At 47.3% G+C, this 18,919-nt stretch overlaps 1 protein-coding gene across 3 annotated transcripts in view; it reads left to right on the forward strand.

Annotated features, from left to right (window-relative positions):
- Positions 1-18,919, forward strand: part of FAM193A (family with sequence similarity 193 member A) — a gene marked incomplete at its 5' end in the record, with an annotated part of 177,018 nt that overhangs the window by 88,469 nt on the left and 69,630 nt on the right. The window contains 3 exons of one of the 3 annotated variants that reach the window (XM_079704779.1): positions 11,559-11,704; positions 12,042-12,209; positions 15,257-15,491. In XM_079704779.1, the coding sequence (XP_079560905.1) occupies positions 11,559-11,704; positions 12,042-12,209; positions 15,257-15,491 (549 nt within the window). Of the gene's footprint in view, positions 1-11,558; positions 11,705-12,041; positions 12,210-15,256; positions 15,492-18,919 lie in introns of those variants that run through there. The other 2 variants (XM_079704780.1, XM_079704781.1) reach the window with 2 other exon arrangements.

Consider the following 18,919-nt stretch of genomic DNA (forward strand, 5'->3'; position numbering starts at 1 on the left):
ACAGGCCCAGCAGAGGCCTGGCCCCAGGGTAACTGAGAGCAGAGTCGCTTACCCTTTACCGCCGGCATGCACCTCAGCCCTTCCGACCTGCCGGCACCCTCTAACCCCACCCCGAATTTCTACTGCAACTCCTTTGCCCTGGTTCCTGTCTCACCCATCTCAGGGTGTCTACACAGGCCTGGCACAGAGCAGGTACCTGGGAATGATTTTTGAATGAAGGACCGAGCCTGCCTTTGATTTGTATCCACAGATAATGTTTCAGGATTTAAGAATGTTTACAGTATACATCCTGTACAGTAGAGTTCACACCTTGTTGGGGCTGTGGACGTGTGTTCCTGATCTGTGAATTCTCTGACGGTTTGTATTCTGATAACGGGGGAGGGCCCGCTCAGATCATGTGGAGGGCTTTGCCCCTGACTTCTGTGGGCCTGGGTGCACTGCTTTTCAGGGTTACTGAGGCAGCAGCAGAAGTTGTCTTGATGTGCACATTCTATGCTGAAGCCAAGCAAAGACCCATCAAAGGTGTGACCCGCTCTGTGCAGGAGAAATTCAGACAGGCAAAGATGTGGGATGGTTGAGACGTTGTGCAGAGACCCCCGGGGTGCAGGCCTGACTCAGGAGAGCCTGCCTGCACTTGTTGTCAGAACCAGGCTGTGTTGAATTTAGCAACTTGGTTTCAACCAATCATCCTTTTTTTTTTTTAATTCTTTTTTGGCCCTGCTGTGAGGCTTGTGGGATCTTAATTTCCCCGACCAGGGATTGAACCAGGTCTCAGCAGTGAGAGTGCCGAGTCCTAACCAGTGGACCACCGCCAGGGAATTCCCCCATCTGTGTCTTTAAAATAATGTTAATTTGAATTTGAATGATTTTCAGGGGTTTTTGTATTTAAGTTGTAGACCAGCTTGGTTTTTTATAGTTGTAAAAAGGCCTTAAAAACATAAATTATGTTGCATTTTACATTTGTGTTTGTTTAAGTAACAAAAACAGTTTTAAGTCTGGTGTGGGGGAGTGGGAGATGGTACTCTGGAGAATTATTTTTTCTTTTATTTATTTATTTGTTTGTTTGTTTATTTATTTATGGCTGCGTTGGGTCTTCGTTGCTGTGCGCGGGCTTTCTCTAGTTGCAGCGAGCGGGGGCTACTCTTCATTGCGGTGCGTGGGCTTCCCATTGGGGTGGCTTCCCTTGTTGCGGAGCACGGGCTCTAGGCATGCGGGCTCAGTAGTTGTGGCTCGTGGACTCTAGAGTGCAGGCTCAGTAGTTGTGGCACACGGGCTTAGTTGCTCTATGGCATGTGGGATATTCCCGGACCAGGGATCGAACTCCTGTCCCCTGTATTGGGAGGTGGATTATTAACCACTGTTTCACCAGGGAAGTCCCTATTTTTTCTTGAAAGGGGCCTGTGTAGCCCTCAGGCATCCTGCCACAAGGATGACTACTTAGCAAATTAATATTCTCCTTTTCTGTTTTCAAGGTTGACTGATGTATAAAGGCTCTGTTTTGGTTGTGGACGTTAGCATTTGTGTCTGTGTTCACATATATATTGTTAAAATGTGAGTCTTGCATTTTACACTAAGGAGCCAGGTTCTCTTAATAGTTACCATGACCACAGTTCTAATCAAAGGCATATAGTTCCAATTTAAACCAACCATTTAAGAGTTTGCTAACAGTCGTCCTTATCTCGAATGTTTGCTCTGTTGAGTCTTGGTTCATAATGCAAACATATAAAATTCCTTTGTAATGAACCTCATGGAAGTGGTTGTGCTAATAAAATGTGTCACTGCTACCATGATTGTCAGATCGAGAGGGCAGAACTTGAGTCAGCCTCACAGAAAGATAATCTGGATGGTAGTCTTTGGCTTTTTTAGCTTAGTATAATGCTTTTAAGTCTTATCCATGTTCTTGCATGTATCAGTAGTTAATTATTTCTGAGTAGTATTCTGCTGTGTGGATGAACCGTACAGTGGTGTTTCCTCGTTTGGGCTATCATGAATAAAGCTGCTGGTAACATGTGAGTACAAGTCTTTGTTTGGACAGAGTTCATTTCTCTTTGATAAATACCTAGGGGTGGAATTGCTAGGTTGTGGGTAAGTGTATGACTAACATTATAAGGACCTCTCATGCTATTTTCCAAAATGCTTATACTGTTTCCCAGCCGTGTATGAGAGTTCTCCTTTGTATCTCCATCCTCACCAAGGTTGGATATTGATAGTCTTTAATTATGGCCAGTCTAATAATGGCTTCTAGTGTTATCTCATTATGGTTTTAAATTGCATTTTCTTAATGACTTGTTGAGCATCTTTTCATGTGCTTATTTTCTGTCTCTTTGGTGAAGTGACTGTTCAAACCTTTTGCATATTTTATTTTATTTATTTATTTTTTTGCGGTACGCGGGCCTCTCACTGTTGTGGCCCCTCCCGTTGCGGAGCACAGGCTCAGTGGCCATGGCTCACGGGCCCAGCCGCTCCGCAGCATGTGGGATCTTCCTGGACCAGGGCGTGAACCCGTGTCCCCTGCATCGGCAGGCGGACTCTCAACCACTGCGCCACCAGGGAAGCCCCTTTTGCATATTTTTAATTGGGTGGTTTATCTTACTATTGAGTTGCCAGAAATCTTTATATATTCTGAATACAAGCCTTTTATCAGGTATGTTTCTCAGATATTTTCTCCCAGTGTGGTTTGCCTTTTCATTACATAACACTGTTGTTGTTGTTGTTGTTGTTGTTGTTGTGGTACGCGGGCCTCTCACTGTTGTGGCCCCTCCCGTTGCAGAGCACAGGCTCCGGACGCGCAGGCTCAGCGGCCATGGCTCACGGGCCCAGCCGCTCCGCGGCATGTGGGATCTTCCCGGACCGGGGCACGAACTTGTGTCCCCTACATCGGCAGGCGGACTCTCAACCACTGCGCCACCAGGGAAGCCCTGTTGTTGTTTTTAATATTTATTTATTCATTTATTTTAGCTGCGCTGGGTCTTAGTTGTGGCACGCGGAATCTTTGTTGTGGCATGCGGGATCCTTTAGTTGCGGCATGCGGGCTTCTTAGTTGCTGCATGCATGCAGGATCTCGTTCCCTGACCAGGGATCGAACCCAGACCCCCTGCATTGGGAACGCGGAGTCTTACCCACTGGACCACCAGGGAAGTCCCAATAACACTGTTTTTTGAACATCAAAAAATTTTCATTTTGGTCAAGTCCAGTTCATCAGTTTTTAAATGATTTGAGCTTTTTGTGTTCTATATAAGAAATCTTTGCTACCCAAAGTTAATAAAGATTTTTTTGCCCTGTGTTTTTTTCTAGATGTCTTATAGTTTGAGCTTCTACATTTGATTCTTGATCCATTTTGAGTGAAGTTTTGTATCTTTTGTGAAGTAAGGGTTAAGGTTCATCCTTGTATATGGACATCCAGTTGTTCAAGAACTATTGTTGAAAATGCTATTTTTCCTCATTGAAATACCTTGGCATCTTTGTCAAAAATCAGTTGATGCTGTATGTGTGGGTCTACTTCTGGACTTCCACTCTACATATATACCCATGCTTTTGCCAGTACCATACTGTCCTGATTCCTGAAGCTTTTTATAGTAAGTTATGAAATTAAGTAGTAAAGATCCTCAAACTTTGTTCTTCTTAAAAAGTGTTTGGCTGTTCTAGGTCCTTTGCATTCCCATATAAAGTTTAGAATCATCTTGCCAGTTTCTACAGAAAAACCCACTGAGATTTTAACTGGCACTGTGTTGAGTCTGTAGACCAACTGGGGGAGAAATGACATCAAAGTAATATTGAGTCTCCCAGTCCATGAACATGATATGACTTTTCATTTATTTAGTTTTTAAGTTTATTCTTAAGAGTAGTTTTGTAGTCTTCAATATGTAGGCTTTACACACAGTATATTGAAACATTTCCAAAGCATTTCATCTTTTTCTTGCTATTTTAAATGGTACTTCTAAAAAATTTCAGTGTCCAATCATTTATTGCTAGTCTATAGAAGTGTAACTGTTTTTTGTATATTGACCTTATATCCTGTGAGGATTCATTTATTTTTAAAATTATTTATTTATTTTTTGACTGCATTGGGTCTTAGTTGCGGCACGAGATCTTTTGTTGAGGCACGTGGGCTTCTCTCTAGTTGTGGCACACGGGCTCCAGAGCGCGTGGGCTCTGTAGTCATGGCGCACGGGCTTAGTTGCAGAGTTGTAGTTTGTGGCACGCGGGCTGTCTAGTTGTGGTGCGTGGGCTCAGTAGTTGGTGGCGCCTGGGCTTAGTTGCCCCGCGGCATGTGGGATCTTAGTTCTCCAACCAGGGATTGAACTTGTGTCCCCTGCATTGGAAGGTGGCTTCTTAACCACTGGACTACCAGGGAAGTCCCAATATTCATTTATTAATTCTAGTGGTCTTTTGGTAGACTCTGTAGGATTTTCTACATAGTTGATCACATCATCTAAAAATAATGTGTTTTTTCATTTCCAATCTGTATGTCTTTTTTCTTCTTCTTCTTCTTTATTCTGTTGGCTGGAGCCATCAGTATGATGTTGAATAGAAGTGGTGTGAGCAGACATCCTTCCCTGTTCTCAGTGTTAAGGGGAAAGCATTTAGTTTTTCACCGTTAAGTATAGGAGTAGAATCTTGTAGATCAGGTTGAAGAAGTTTACTTCTGTTTTTAGTTTGCTGAGAGTTATCATGAATGGATATTTAATTTTGACAAATTCTCTTCCTACATCTATTAAGGTGATCATAGAGCTTTTCTTTTTTAGTTTGTTAACAAAATTAATTATGGTGATTTTTGAAATGTTGAATGAACCTTGCATTCCTGGGATAATCCACACTTGGTTATGGTGTATTATCTTTTTTATAGATTGCTGTATTGGATTTGCTAATGTTTTTCTAAAGATTATTGCATCTGTGTTCATGCAGGATATTAGTCTCTAAGTTTCTTGTCTGACAATATCTTTATATGGTTTTGGTGTCAGGGTAATATTTGCCTTTTAGAATGAGCTGGGAAGTGTTCTCCTTTAATTTTCTGGAAAAGTTTGCGTAGAATTGGTATTATTTCTGCCTTAAATGTTTGGTAGAATTCATCAGTGAAGTTATCTTGACCTAGAATTGGCATTATTGGGAAGGTTTTGAACTGTGAGTCCAATTTAGTTAGTAAAGATAGTCTTTCTTCATGAGTGAGCTTTGTTAATTTTTGTCTTTAAAGAAATTTGCATAATCATTTCACAGTATATGCAAGTCAAGTCGTTTTGCTGTACATTTTAAACATATACAGTGACATATGTCAATTGTGTCTCAGTAAAACTGGGGGAAAAAAGAAATTCGCCCTTTTTATGTCAAATATATTGGTATGAAGTTGTTCAGAATATTCCCTTGTTATTTTTTAATTTTTCACAGGATCTGTAGTGATGGTGGGCCCTCCCTTTCATTCCTGATACCTGTTGTTTGGGTTTTGTTTTTGTCTCTTTTTCTCCCTGATTATTGATCTTTTCAATAATAGGGAAAAGAACCACATTTTGGTTTAATTGATTTTCCATTTTCTATTTTATTAATTTCTGCTCTTAGTTTTATTCTTTCTTTCTACTTTATACTTAATTTGTTATTCTTTTGATTTCTTAAGGTAGAAGTTTACATCATTGATTTGAGACCTTTCTTCTTTTCTGATATGTGTTTTATTCCCTAAAATTCTATCTAAGCATTCCTTTAGCTGCATCCCACAAATTTCGATATGTTGTGTTTTTCATTCTGTTCAAAATATTTTATACTTACTCTTAGCATGATTTATCCTTTGACCCATGGGTTATTTAGAAGTGTGTTTTTAAACTTCCTTATAATTTGGTGTGTTTTCTAGATATCTTTTTTTTAATTGAGGTATATGTATATATATATGTATTTTTTAATTTGGCTGTGCCACGCAGCTTGCAGGATCTTAGTTCCCTGACCAGGGATCAAACCTGGGCCCTGGCAGTGAAAGCGCTGAGTCCTAACCACTGGATCACCAGGGAGTTTCCAGATTTAAGGTATAATTGACATACAAAATTCTGTTAGTTTCAGGTGTACAACATAATGATTCAGTATTTGTATATATTGCAAAATGATCACTGCAGTAAGTCTAGTTAATGTCCATCATCATACATAGTTACAAAAACAGTTTTTTGTGTGTGTGACGAGGACTTTTAAGATATACTCTCCTAGCACCTTTCAAATATGCAGTAGAGCATTATTAACAGTCACCATGCTGTACATTAGATCCTCTTGACTTAATTTATTTTATAAATGGAAGTTTGTACCTTTTGACCTTCTTTTTATTACTATTATCACTGTAATCAGAGAACGTACTTCATATGATTGAATTTTTTTTAACGTGTTGACATTTGTTTTATGTTCAGTCTTGGTTAATGTTCCGTGTGCACTTGAAAGAATTTGTGTTCTGCTGTTGTTGGGAAGAGTGTACTGTGAGTGTTAGTGAGATCAGATTGGTTGACGGTGGTGGTCATGTTGACACCCTTTCTGATGTTTCCATCTAGTCCAGTTATTGAAAGGAGTGTTGACATTTCCAGATGTAATTGTGGACTTTTACATTTATCCTTTTAATTCCTGCCTCATGTATTTTGAGCTCTGTTATTAGAGTGCTTACCCATTTAGCATTGTTATTGCTTCTTGTTGAATCAGTCTCGTTGTCATTATTTTATCATCATCATATTCATCGTCTCCTTCACTGGTGCCAGTATTCCTTCTTCTGAAGCCAACTTTTGCTGATACTAATACAGCCACCCAGCTTTTTTTGGTTAGTGTTTGCATGGAATTTGTCTCCTAACATTTATTTTCAACCTATTTGTGTCTTTGTAATCTCCTGTAGAAAACATAGTGGCTCTTGCTTTTTAATCCAATCTGACCATCTCTGCTAACAATTGGAATATTTATTTCCATTTAATGTAATTATTGATATTTTGGATTTAAATACACGATCTTGCTTTTTTTTTTTCCCCCTATTTTTCCCATCTGTTGTTTGCTGTTCTTTTCCTTCTTTTCTTTTGGATTAATTGAATATTTTTCTTTCTTTCTTTCTTTCTTTTTTAAAAGATTTTTTATTTTTTTATTTTTAGCTGCATCGGGTCTTAGTTGCAGCATGCAGGATCTTCGTCGAGGCACGTGGGCTTCTCTCTAGTTGTGGTGTGTAGGTTTTCTCTTCTCTAGTTGTGGCGTGCAGGCTGTAGGGCGCGTGGGCTCTGTAGTTGCGGCACATGGGTTCTCTAGTGGAGGCGCGTGGGCTCAGTAGTTATGGCACGTGGGCTTAGTTGCCCCGTGGCATGTGAGATCTTAATTCCCTGACCAGGGATTGAACCCGCGTCCCCTGCATTATAAGGTGCGTTCTTTACCACTGGACCACCAGGAAAGTCCCTGAATATTTTTATGACCCTGTTTTACCTCCTCTTGGCTTATTACCTGTATCACCTTGTTTCATAATTTTTAATGGTTCTAGAGTTTACAGTATATATCTTCAACTTTTCAGCCTCTACTTTCAAAGAATGTTATGTACTTAATATGTAGTGTAAGAACCTTTCAATATTGTACTCAGAGCACCACCATTTTTTGTGCTAGTGTAGTCATATATTTTTTGCATATCTCTTGTAAACTTTACCATAGATTTTATTATTTTTGCTTTAAATAGTTAACTTTCTTTTTTCATATCCCTGTATAGATTCTATACATATTTTAATGGCTGCAGAGTATTCCATCATTCTGATATCATAGTTTGCTTAGTCTCTCTCTTATTTTTGAAGTAGAGTTGATTTACAGTGTTGTGTTAGTTTCTGGTGTACAGCCAAGGTGAGTCAGTTATACATACATATTCTTTTTTCATATTCTTTTCCATTATGGTTTATTACAGGACATTGAATATAGTTCCCTGTGCTATGCATATAGTTCCCTGTGCTGTGCAGTAGGACCTTGTTTTTTATCTATTTTATATATAGTAGTTTGTATCCACTAATCCCAAACTCCTAATTTATCCCTCTCCCCACCCCACCCCCGCCCCTCCCAGGTTAGTTATCTTTTTAGAAGAGTTTACAAATGAGAGAGGTCTTTGACCCACATCTTTATCATGTGTGGTCCTCTTCGTTCCTTTGTGTAGCCCAACATCTCCACTTGGGGCCATTTAACTGGAACTGCCTTTAACATTTCTTGTCGTGCAGGGAAGCTTCTGTTTGTCTGACTGAGGGCTTTTATTTTGCCCTCATTTTTAACTGTTACTTTGGTTCAGAATTCTAGGCTGTAGGTCAGGTCTTTGCTGCCCAACCCGCTTCTGATGCGAAGTGGCGTTGTTGTTCTTCTCTTTGCTCCTGTAGACGGAAGGTGATTTCCTCTGCCTGCTTCTCAGCTGTGTACTTCTCACTGGTGTTTAGCGGTTTTGCTCTGTGTGCCTTGGTTGTTAGCTTTGGTTTATTGTGCTTGGGATTGCAGGAGCTTTTAAGATAGGTCAGTTCACAGTTTCATCAAATTTGGGAAATCTTCAATCATTTAGCCCCTTTTTTCCTGGGACACAATTACCTGTGTGTTAGACATCTTGATTTTGTCTTACAAATGCTTTGTTTTTCTCAATCCTGTTTTTCGCTATGCTTCATTTTGGATATTTATTTTTATTACTTGTCTTCAGGTTTATTGATATTCCGCTGGGTCTAATCTGCTCTTAAGCCTATCTCATGTATTTTATTTCTTTCAAGATATTTTTTATTTTTCATCTCCAGAAGTTCCATTTGCTTATTTTTACATCTTTGGCCTCTCACCTCATCATATTTGTTTTTCTCTACTTTCATGAACATATGGAGTTTATTCATAGTCTCTAGTTCCAGATTCTTGTCTGTTGGTTGCGTCGTCTCTGTTATTTGGGGGTCTGTTTCTATTGATTGGTTTCCCTCCTGGTTATGTGTTGTATTTTCCTGCCTCTTGGCTTTGTTATTGGATGCTGGACATTGTACATTTCACATTGTTGAAGTGTTGGATTTTGTTGTATTCTTTTAAACTGTGTTGGATTTGGGCAGAACATAGTACCTGAAGTTAAATCTGTCTAAGACGCACACCGTAAGGTGACACGTTTAAGGATTTACCATATGGTCGCCACGCGCCCTGTTTTGAAAGGTCTAAAGCTTCCTCCCGTGTCAGTAGGAAAGGTTACTTTTTCAGGTTCTTGGCCGCTGCTCTGAGTCTGCCCAGGGTACCAGGCAGCATCGTTGGTGCTCGTGTGCAGTGGCAGGCGGATCAGAACGGGTCCTGCTCTCACGGAACTGATCTTGTTGTGGTGAAGACAGGTCTAAAACAGGAAAACCCCAGGAATTCAGATAGCAGTTTGTGATGTCAGAGATTAGCCAGGGTGACCAAGGTCAGGAGGCAGCAGTGCACCACTGATGTGAACAGGGTCACTTGAATGTGGAGAGTGATGAGCTAGTGACAGGAGACCCGTGCCCAGACCCGAGAAGGGAGCTCTAAGGATACAGCCGTGGTGCATCCAGGGAGCAGCCACTCTGGGTCAGGGGAGGGCTCGAGGACACACTTGGAGCAGAGGGGCTGCTGGGAGGCTGAAGCAGCAGCTGGCGGGCTCGCCGGAGCAGGGGCTGCACCCGGTGCCTCGGCCTCGGAGCGGTAGGAGTGGGCCAGTGCAGCCGGGGACCCGGAGGAAGGCCTCTGCAGAAGAGGCCAGATGCCGACCACAGCAGAGGAGCAGTGTTTGCAGGGCAGAAAGTGGTGGGTTTGGAGCTGAGACGCAAGAATTGAGAACTGGTTCAACCAGCCCCCCTGAGTAGGTATCTTTTTGCTGAGGCGTGATTGATGGAGAGAATTCTTCTTTTGTCGGAAGCCATTCAAAGGCTTAGTAGATTAGCGCTCTGGGTGAAGGGAGCAAGTGCAGTGAAATAAAAGCAGACATTGGTCCTGGCCAACCTTGAAGAGCGGGAAGACATTGAGGGTCTATTCAAATGGTGTGGGAGGGTCTTTGCAGGGATCTGTATGGTCTCATTGGTACGTTAAACACCACTCTGGCTGCTGCTTGGAGACCGGACCCTTGGTATGCAAGGTGGCTGTAGCACCGGGGTATCCAGGCCTGGGGTGGGTGACAGTGGCCTCGGCTGGGCTGGACACGTGGGTGGAGTGTGGGTGCGTGGTGGGTGGAGGTAGGACGGGCAGCCTCGCTGCTCTCGGGGAGTAGCTGCTTCCTCCACCACTGCCTCAGACCTGTCTCGTCTGACCGCCCGTTCCTGCCCCTCGCTGACTTTCCGTCAGACCCGTGGCCTCTCCAGTCCCAGTTAGAATCAGCATTGTCTCATTTTCAGGAATGCATGTTCCATCTGCAGAAAACGCAAGTGTCTCATCCGGTTCAGAGCTTCTCCCAAGCTTCCATGAGTGACGTCGGCGTCACCCAAGGGCATGTTGCGGGGCTGGAGGGCAGCGGTGCCTGTCCTGCGGCCTTCCCCTTGCCACCCCCGCCCCCCACTCTTCCGTTCTTTGCTGGTCTCCCTGTGGTCCCCTCTGGTGCCCAGGCCCTGCGGTCCTCACACGTGGTCCTTGGCAGGTGGCTCTTGCCCATAGGAGGCCCTGTTGAGGTTTTCCTAGGCCTCAGTCGAGACCTTGCACTGGACTGACTGCTAGGGACTGTGTGACACCCCCCTCCCCACTCTGCCTCTGCCCCCGTAACTCCGGGGTCTGTTCACCCAGCAGGAACGTTTTTGGGCTGGGGGGTGTTCTTTGATGATGGCGCAAGCCCTGCCCTCGGCTTGGGAGTGGCTCCCCTGCTCCCGGCCCCTCCACTGGAGGATTTTCTTGCGCTTCATCCAGCAGTGGATGGGGTGGGGCCGCAGGTGGGGGAGTTGGCACCCGGCTGAGGGCTGAGCCGGGCTTGTCTCAGGGCCTTTACACTTGACCTGACGGTGACGGGAGGAGGAACGATGCTGTCCTCCCTTCAGGAGCCTCTCCCGTGACTCGGCCCTTCTCTTCAGGCCACTGGGGTGCTGGCTGGAGCTGGCTGCCCTGCTCACGAGCCCTGGGGGACGTGCAAGCACCTTCCTGCACTGTGTGGGGGTCCTCTGCCCTAAACCTGGAGCCCGCATCCCTGAGGGACCAGGTGGTGGCTGTGCCGGTTGTGGGACCGTGTCCTTAGGCAGGGGGAGGTGAGGGGTCGTGATCTCCATGGCGGCCGCTGGGTGGCAGGGTCTGAGCCCCCCTCCTCCTGGATGTTGTGGGGCAGAGGCTCAGGTTTCTGCTGAGCGGTGTCCCCCGGGATGGTGGTTGCAGGTACCAGTTAGGGCACTGGGAGTAGACTTGCTCTTTTTTAATGTATGAAGGAGATTCATGGACCGTCCTCATGTGGTTATGATGTGACTATCAGAAGGTAGAAAAATAATCGGTTCCAGACAAAATTCTTGGGTGTCAGAGAGAAAGTTTCCTATGTAGTGTCGGTGGAAATATTTTCTTTCTGATGTGTAGGTTTTACATTTTTTCTGAAAGGCATTGTCCTGAATAGTTAGTAACGAATTTGGGCCGTGAGCATTACTCATAATGAGTCTGTTCTCTTTTCTCTAAAGCAGGGTCAAGACTTCCTCCTTCACTCCCCGCTCGGCGGCTCGCAGCCCGAGGCCGGTGGCGGGAGGCTCACCCTGGGCGCTCAGCCGTTGCCCACGGCCGCCCCCTCAGACACCGCGTGCGCCTGCGAGGCCTGCAGCGAGCGCAGGTACGGATATGGGGGACCCTCCGCCTGTGGGGGGTGGGGTCCTCCTTCATTGCTGCCCTTGACGACTGGTGGGAGGAGGCACGTCCTCACAAAGGGCGGGAGCCTCCCCGAAATAGTTAGGATCTCGGGTCGATGGATGCCTCCGACTTGAAGGCTGGGGAGGCCATCACTGCCGCTGCCAGAGGACTGGGAAGAGGAGCCAGACGCGCGGGTCCTGATTGGCCTCTGGGCCCGGCTCGACCGAGGCGGACCAGGGCACATGGGAGCCTTGACGGCCAAGGGCCCTGGGGGCTGTGCCGGGGCTGATGGCGCCGGTCCTATGGGCGTTTGTCCCCAGGGAGATTTCGGCAGAGGCGGAGCGGGAACCTCAGCAGCTGCAGAACTACTGGTCGGAAGTGCGCTACACGGTCCGCTGCATCTACCGGCAGGCGGGCACCCCGCTGGCGGACGACCAGGACCAGTCTCTGGTGCCCGACAAGGAGGGGGTGAAGGAGCTCGTGGACAGGTGCGTGTTGCCCAGGCGCGGCCCTCCCCCACCAGCCGCCCACCCGGGCCTCCCCTCTGCTCAGGGGGACTCCCCTCTCGGGGTTGGGAGAGCTTGTCCCGCGAGCTCAGCCCCGGGCACGTGGCAGGCTTGCAGCAGACAGGCTGGGTGAACTCTCAGATTCTCATTCTGATGGAAGGCTTATTACCTTTGTAATGAAAGCGCATGGACGTACTTCTCCCCTTCCTTAGTGTTGAGGCTGACAGTAAGACTCCTTCTGGGCACTTGCTGTGCCGGGATGATGCTGAGCACTTTCTCAGGCTCTCCTGCTTTATCACCCCACGGAGGAGGGGCAGTTATGCCACTTCGGAGATGAGAAAACCAAGGCCCCGTGAGGTCCGGTGGCGGATGGAGAGCCATTTGTCACAGGCCTGTTCACACAGGTGCTTCTCACTGGGCGGGGCTCACGGCAGGGCGCGCTTGCGCAAGCGGGGACCTTGTGCTCAGTGACAGCACAGAGTTTGAAGTGGGTGTAATTTTTATTCTTCCTTAGAGTTTGTACCATTTTTTTCCTCTTTTTAGAGATGTTCCAAGTGAAAGCAGTAAATTTGAGCGAGGCATTCCATGAACTGATTCTCATTTTGGTCCTTTTTTCACGTTTTGAATGCAGCGCCTTTGGGGTTCTGTAACATCTTGTTCGCTGTACTGTAGAGTTCATCCTGGAGATGGGTGTGGTGACTGGCTATGGGCTGTATTAACTAGTTAGTGATTCGACCGGTGTGTCTAGGGTTTGACTACATGAAATGTCTCTAGGTGGTGTGTGCCTTTTTTAGAAGTTAGGTTTCCTAGTGAATATTAGGAAAGTATATATAACTTGCATGTCACACTTGCAGCTTCACAGCTTGTGAATGCTTAGGAAGAGACCAAAATAAAATAAGAGACAATTGAAAGGAAATGCTCAGTAAATAATTGTTCAGATGGGATGTTATGGCAGAGAGGTTTGGGAAACAGCAGTATTCTAGTAATGAAACATACCATTAAGAGTGGAAAAATTCCACGTCCCCATTTGAGGTCTGGGTATATATATGTCGTGTGTTTTTCACATGTTTTACATGTACTACGTTTTTCCTAGTCTCCATGTCTAAGGACCCCTCTCTTGTTGTCTAAATGCCAGTACACACCAGGAAGGGCTGTCTGTAAAGCCTGTGTCTAGGACCTGTACAGCTGGCGGCGATTCTCCTTTGCCCCTTTCCGTGGCCCTCGGCATCCTGCTGCTCTGCCTCCCTCCCCCCCCGCCCCCCATTTTCGCACCTCATCACTGCGTTCAGCCACACTGGCCCTCGTGCCGTCCTCCACACACCTGCTGGTTTCTGCTCTTTGCTCGGTCTGGAATGTTCTTCCTTGCTCAGGGTTTTTTTTCCTCCCTTCCATCCTTCACTTTAGACTGCAGAGTCACCATCTCAAAGAGACCACCTGACCTAAACTCCAAGGGGCCTCCCCCATCATTCTTTATCAACCCTTCCCTTCTTTTTTATCGTGTTACTGCCACTACCTGGAATTACACTCTGTATGTGCATGTGCTCTGAGCATCCAGCGGCCTGAGAGTTTGTTTTCCTGGCGTCTTCCTGCTGTGGGTTTGACACAGCCACCTGGGCCAGTGCTTGCTGAACGCACGGCTCGGTGAGCTTCCACAGCGTCTTCATCTTCCTGCCCCTTGGCCATAGCACTTTTTAAAAGTCTACTTGCAAAAGTACCATGTGGTCAGGTCATTAAATGTATAAGATACAGAAATGGACAAAGAAATAAAATGCAACACATATCTAATTCCAGCAGGCGAAGAGAACCAAGAAGGAGGCATCCAGTCTCCTTGTAAGTTCGATTGTCCCTGTGTCATTTTGAGTCTTCTGTGACTTTAAGAGATGAAATACATTCTGTTTCAGAGAACAGTTGCTGTACTAGTAATTAAAATTATGATTGTCATGCTAAGCTAAAAAATTAATATATCTATCTGAAGTAGACTCACCACAGTGGGAGTCCCATCAGTTCTTACTGTTTCTCTGGCCACGTTTTTTTGTAAGGCTACACAAGTTCCATTTTCACTCGGCTCTTGTCTTTTACAACCTAGGTAGTGTGGTGACTTAAAAGTGGAATAGGTGACAACTTACCGTCTTCTCTTTTGACCCAGCGTGGTGCCCAGAGGTGAAAGGATTCATTATCCAAATCCAGGAACTACAGCTTAATGTATTTCACAGCCTGTGTGCTGAAGTCACGGTGGTTCCTCCTGGTGACGGGCTCTAGACGGGTATTGTAGTTGTCGCTTCAGCGGTTGTAGGTTTCCATCTGGAGGCTCCTCAGAAGTGCACAACTGAAGCGAGTGGTCACTTTAGACATAGTCATGCCAGTTACTATAGAACAAGTTTGTGAAAGTTGATGATCTCCAAGTTAGGGAAGAAATTCATGAAAATGATCATTGCTGTGTGGCCTGATTGGGGCATGTATCGATTTGTTGTCTCTGATCTTCAGCTTACACATTTTATCTTACCGCTTTTATTTTTTTTTTGGTGGGATGATTTAAAAGGAGATATACTGTCTGTAAAGTTTCTTCTGATTATGAAAATAGTAGAAGAGGCCCATTTGGATCAGATACTGAATTCCTAGGAAGAAGAAAGAGCAGCCCACTCCCGTGCTGCAGCCCAGGTGTCACCTCTGGGGGCCGTGGCTTTTCACCTGTCCGCATATAAGCGGTCAGAGATGAGTGCTGGGGTCTCCCGGGCTCGGCAGTTCTGTGGCCCCTGCACGGCTCCTCTGTGCCTGCTCTGCCACCTGCTGGCTGCCTGAGTCCGGGGACTTGCCCAGCCACCTGGCTTTGCGTCTGACCCGGCGTCGCCATGGGGGTTGACAGCGAGCTCTCACTGGATGCCAGTCACTGCCGATTGGCCAGTGACTCTGGGGGCTCCCCCTGTGTCGAGCGGGCTGACTATGAGAAGACGGCGGTTGTTGTTAGGTGGGCACCCTCCGGGGTCCCAGGGTCCCCCTGCGGGCGAGTGGTGACTCTCTGTCCTGTGCAGGCTCTGCGAGCGGGACCCCTACCAGCTATACCAGCGGCTGGAGCAGCAGGCCAGAGAGTACGTGCTAGAGATGAAGGTCCGGCTCCTGCGGCAGCTGTCGGCGGCATCCAGGGTGAAGGCGCCGTCCGCCCTGCAGGGCCCCCCACAAGCTCACCAGTTCATCTCCCTGCTCCTCGAGGAGTACGGTGCCCTGTGCCAGGCGGCACGCACCATCAGCACCTTCCTCGGCACCCTGGTGAGTTGGCTGCGTCCCCTGCCCGGGGCGGGAGGCGGTGGGGGGGTCTGGAGGCCCGTCACGCCCCTCCCCTCCTCCGAGATGTGCAGGCGGGGCTGGGGGCCTGATTCCTCTCCTCTTTCTCTCCCCTCTGGACTTGGCTGCTGGGTGAAAGCGGAAATACTGCTCGGGGACCTTGGGTCCTGGGGGCACGGTATGGGGACCGTGTGAGGTGAGGGCCAGAGCGGGTGACAGTAGGAAGGAGACAGAGGAGTGGCTGTGCTGTGAATTCTGCAGATGGGGCTGTGTTCTCAGGTGGAGTGCAGAGCATGGGGACGGCAGGGCACCTGTGTCCAGCCCCCCGGCTCGCCGTCACTGATATACTCTCCAGCCCAGCGCTGCACTGAGGATAGGGTCATAGAACCACATAAGTCGCCGACCCCCTGCGGGCGGTCTCTGACCGCCTCAGAAGGGAAGTGACCACAACGGGGTGGAAGGAGGCCTCTGGTAGAAACTCAGTTCCTGGGCCTGGTCCTCGACAGCCTCAAGCGCACCTGCCGGCTGGAAGGAGGGACGAGCCGTCTTTGCTTTCTCGACTTACTAATAGTCTGTGGAGCTTCTCATCATCACTCAAATTTTATTATTAAGTGAGACTTCATTGGGCTGGTTTTGGGTGCTTTCTTAGTGGTAAAACTGCATTTTGAAACAAATGCAGTAACCAGTGGTTCCGAAGGTTTTAAGCGTAAGGTCTTTATGTGACTCTAAAGTTGATAGACCTCGATAGAAAAATTAACCAATTTTGCAGGTAGTTTCGGGGGGTTCACGGAGCTCCTCAAGAAGCATCACTTCAGTAGAGCATTGCCGTTCCTGCAAGTGAGTCCCGAAAACCTCGAGGGAAGCTCCCACTGTGAGAAAAGGAGCGGGTGAATGCATGGGCGGGCGGTTACCCTGTTCAGCCCCGAGCCTGAGGGGCTGACCCCCGGGCGTCCCAAGCAGCACCCGCCCCCGGCTCACTGAATGTCTCCCTGTCCTCCAGAAGTCCAGCTCCCCTGCGGCTTCCCCTGTGCCAACACTGGCCTGAGCCTGGTGCCCAGAGCGGTGCGGAGAACTGCTGCCGCCCCCCAACCAGCCAGGGCCAGCTCAGCCTCACCCTCCTCGGCCGGTTAGAGTGCACGCCATCTTACTCAGCTACCAGAAAATAATTTGAACCGTGTTTATTGAGCATAAGCTCTAAGCTTAGAATACAGCTATTTGGTCAGTGATCTATTTCACTTTCTTTGCACATGGAGATACTCACTTTGGTTTCCAGTGAGACACCACACCAGTAACCTGGACTCTTCCTTCCTCCAGGGGGGACAGCTGAACTCTGGATAACACAGGCTAAAACAAGGTAGCATCTTTTAAAACGCATTGCTGAGTTGGCATGAAAGGCAAGAATCCTTGGAGGGAAAAACAAATCAAAAGCTGGTGGAATCCTGAGAAAGTCATGTGCTCAGAAGCCAGCATTCCCTCCAAAGATTTCTTCTCCTCCTGGGAGATAGGAGGTACAGCCTAGGTCCAGCACATAACGCTGGGACCACAGATGATCACAGCGTCTGAGGGGGCAGGAGAGACCCTGCCCACCGGAGGGACAGCAAGGGCCTGTGCCTAGGGTGACCTTGGCAGGGGTGGGGGGCTGTTGATGTGATGTGAAAACCCCCAAGCCTAGAAGTCAGTGAGTTGGGCAACACACAGATCCCCTCTGCGAGCTCACTTCATCCCATGTAACCACTGTACCGTTGTCACACCTGAGAAAACTGATGGTGATTTCTGTGCACTCAGAAAAGTGTCCCAGTTACCTCAAAAACCTCTTTTTGTGTTTGGGCTGTTTAAACCGGATTGAGAACAGTTCACAGATTTATAACAGCGTCTTTCCAAGTCTACCCCATGATCTGAGGAGGGTAAGAGTTGACAGAGCCGAGGTGAGATTAACTTCCAAGTCCGTGTCTCAGAGTCTCAGCATCTTTGGACTTGGACTCCTTTCAGTTTAAAAACTGAGAGCCCTGGGGCTTCCCTGGTGGCGCAGTGGTTGAGAGTCCACCTGCCGATGCAGGGGACACGGGTTCGTGCCCCGGTCCGGGAGGATCCCACATGCCGCAGAGCAGCTGGGCCCGTGAGCCATGGCCACTGAGCCTGCGCGTCCGGAGCCTGTGCTCCGCAACGGGAGAGGCCACAACAGCGAGAGACCCGTGTACCGCAAAAAAAAAAAAACTGAGAGCCCCGGGGCTTCCCTGGTGGCGCAGTGGTTGAGAGTCCACCTGCCGATGCAGGGGACGCGGGTTCATGCCTCGGTGTGGGAGGATCCCACATGCCGCGGAGCAGCTGGGGCCGTGAGCCATGGCCGCTGAGCCTGCGCGTCCGGAGCCTGTGCTCTGCAACGGGAGAGGCCACAACAGTGAGAGGCCCGCGTACCGCAAAAAAAAAAACAAAAAAAACTGAGAGCCCCAAATAGCTTTTGTTTGTGCAGATTTTATCTATCAGTATTTACTGTGGTGAAATTAAAACGGAGAAATTTAAAGATAATTCATTAAATCACTTTTAAAATAACAGCTCATTGCATAACATAAACAACATATCTCTAAATAAAAAAACTTTTCCAAAACAAAACGTTTAGTAAGAAGAGGGACACCATTTACATGTTTGCACATCTCTTTAGTGTCTGGCTTAATGGAGGACATGTGGGTTCTTACATCTGCTTCTGTGCTCCATCTGTCTTCATAGGTTGTTTGGGTTGAAGTTTTTGAAGAAAATTGGGCCTCCCACAGATATGTATTTGGAAGAATAGTCTAATAGACTTTTCAGTTTGTTGTGGATATTCTTCTTTGAGAGAATACACCGGAGTCCCAGTGCTTCTTAATGGTTAGCTGCAGTGTAGAACCTGAAACCGTGTCACTGAGCTGAGCCGGCTGTGTTCCGTCACAGTTCACTGGTGAAGCTCACACTTCAAGTCATTTTCTAGCATCAGACGTCGGTCGTTTGGAAAACACTGGTTCACTGAGTGAGCTACACAGATCTTGCTGAAGATATTCAGTGTCATGTTAGGCAACACGATATTCAATATAAAAAATGGCCTTTGTCACCATCCCTGTCACCCTCATCAGAAAGATCTTTAAATGTGGAGAAGCTTCAAGGCCACAGTGGCAGGTGTAAGTTTTCCAAAGTTCTGATTTTTGCTTGAGAGCTCAGATTTTGGGATTGGCCACAAGTGGGGTCAGTTGTCCTTGAAGCAGCAAGCTCACTCGCCGTGCACACCTTGCCAGCTCATGCTGTGCTCACTCCCTTAGCCTCTCTGGAGACAGCCCCTCCTGCCCTCCTGCCGCTGCAGGACCACGGACCATGTCAGGGCGTAGAGAGGCGTCTTCAAACACATGCCTTTCCTGGGAAATGTGCTCGTGCCCCCGGGCATCAAA

Source organism: Hyperoodon ampullatus (genome assembly GCF_949752795.1).
Source record: "Hyperoodon ampullatus genome assembly, chromosome: 1".
Taxonomy (NCBI): Eukaryota; Metazoa; Chordata; class Mammalia; order Artiodactyla; family Ziphiidae; genus Hyperoodon; species Hyperoodon ampullatus.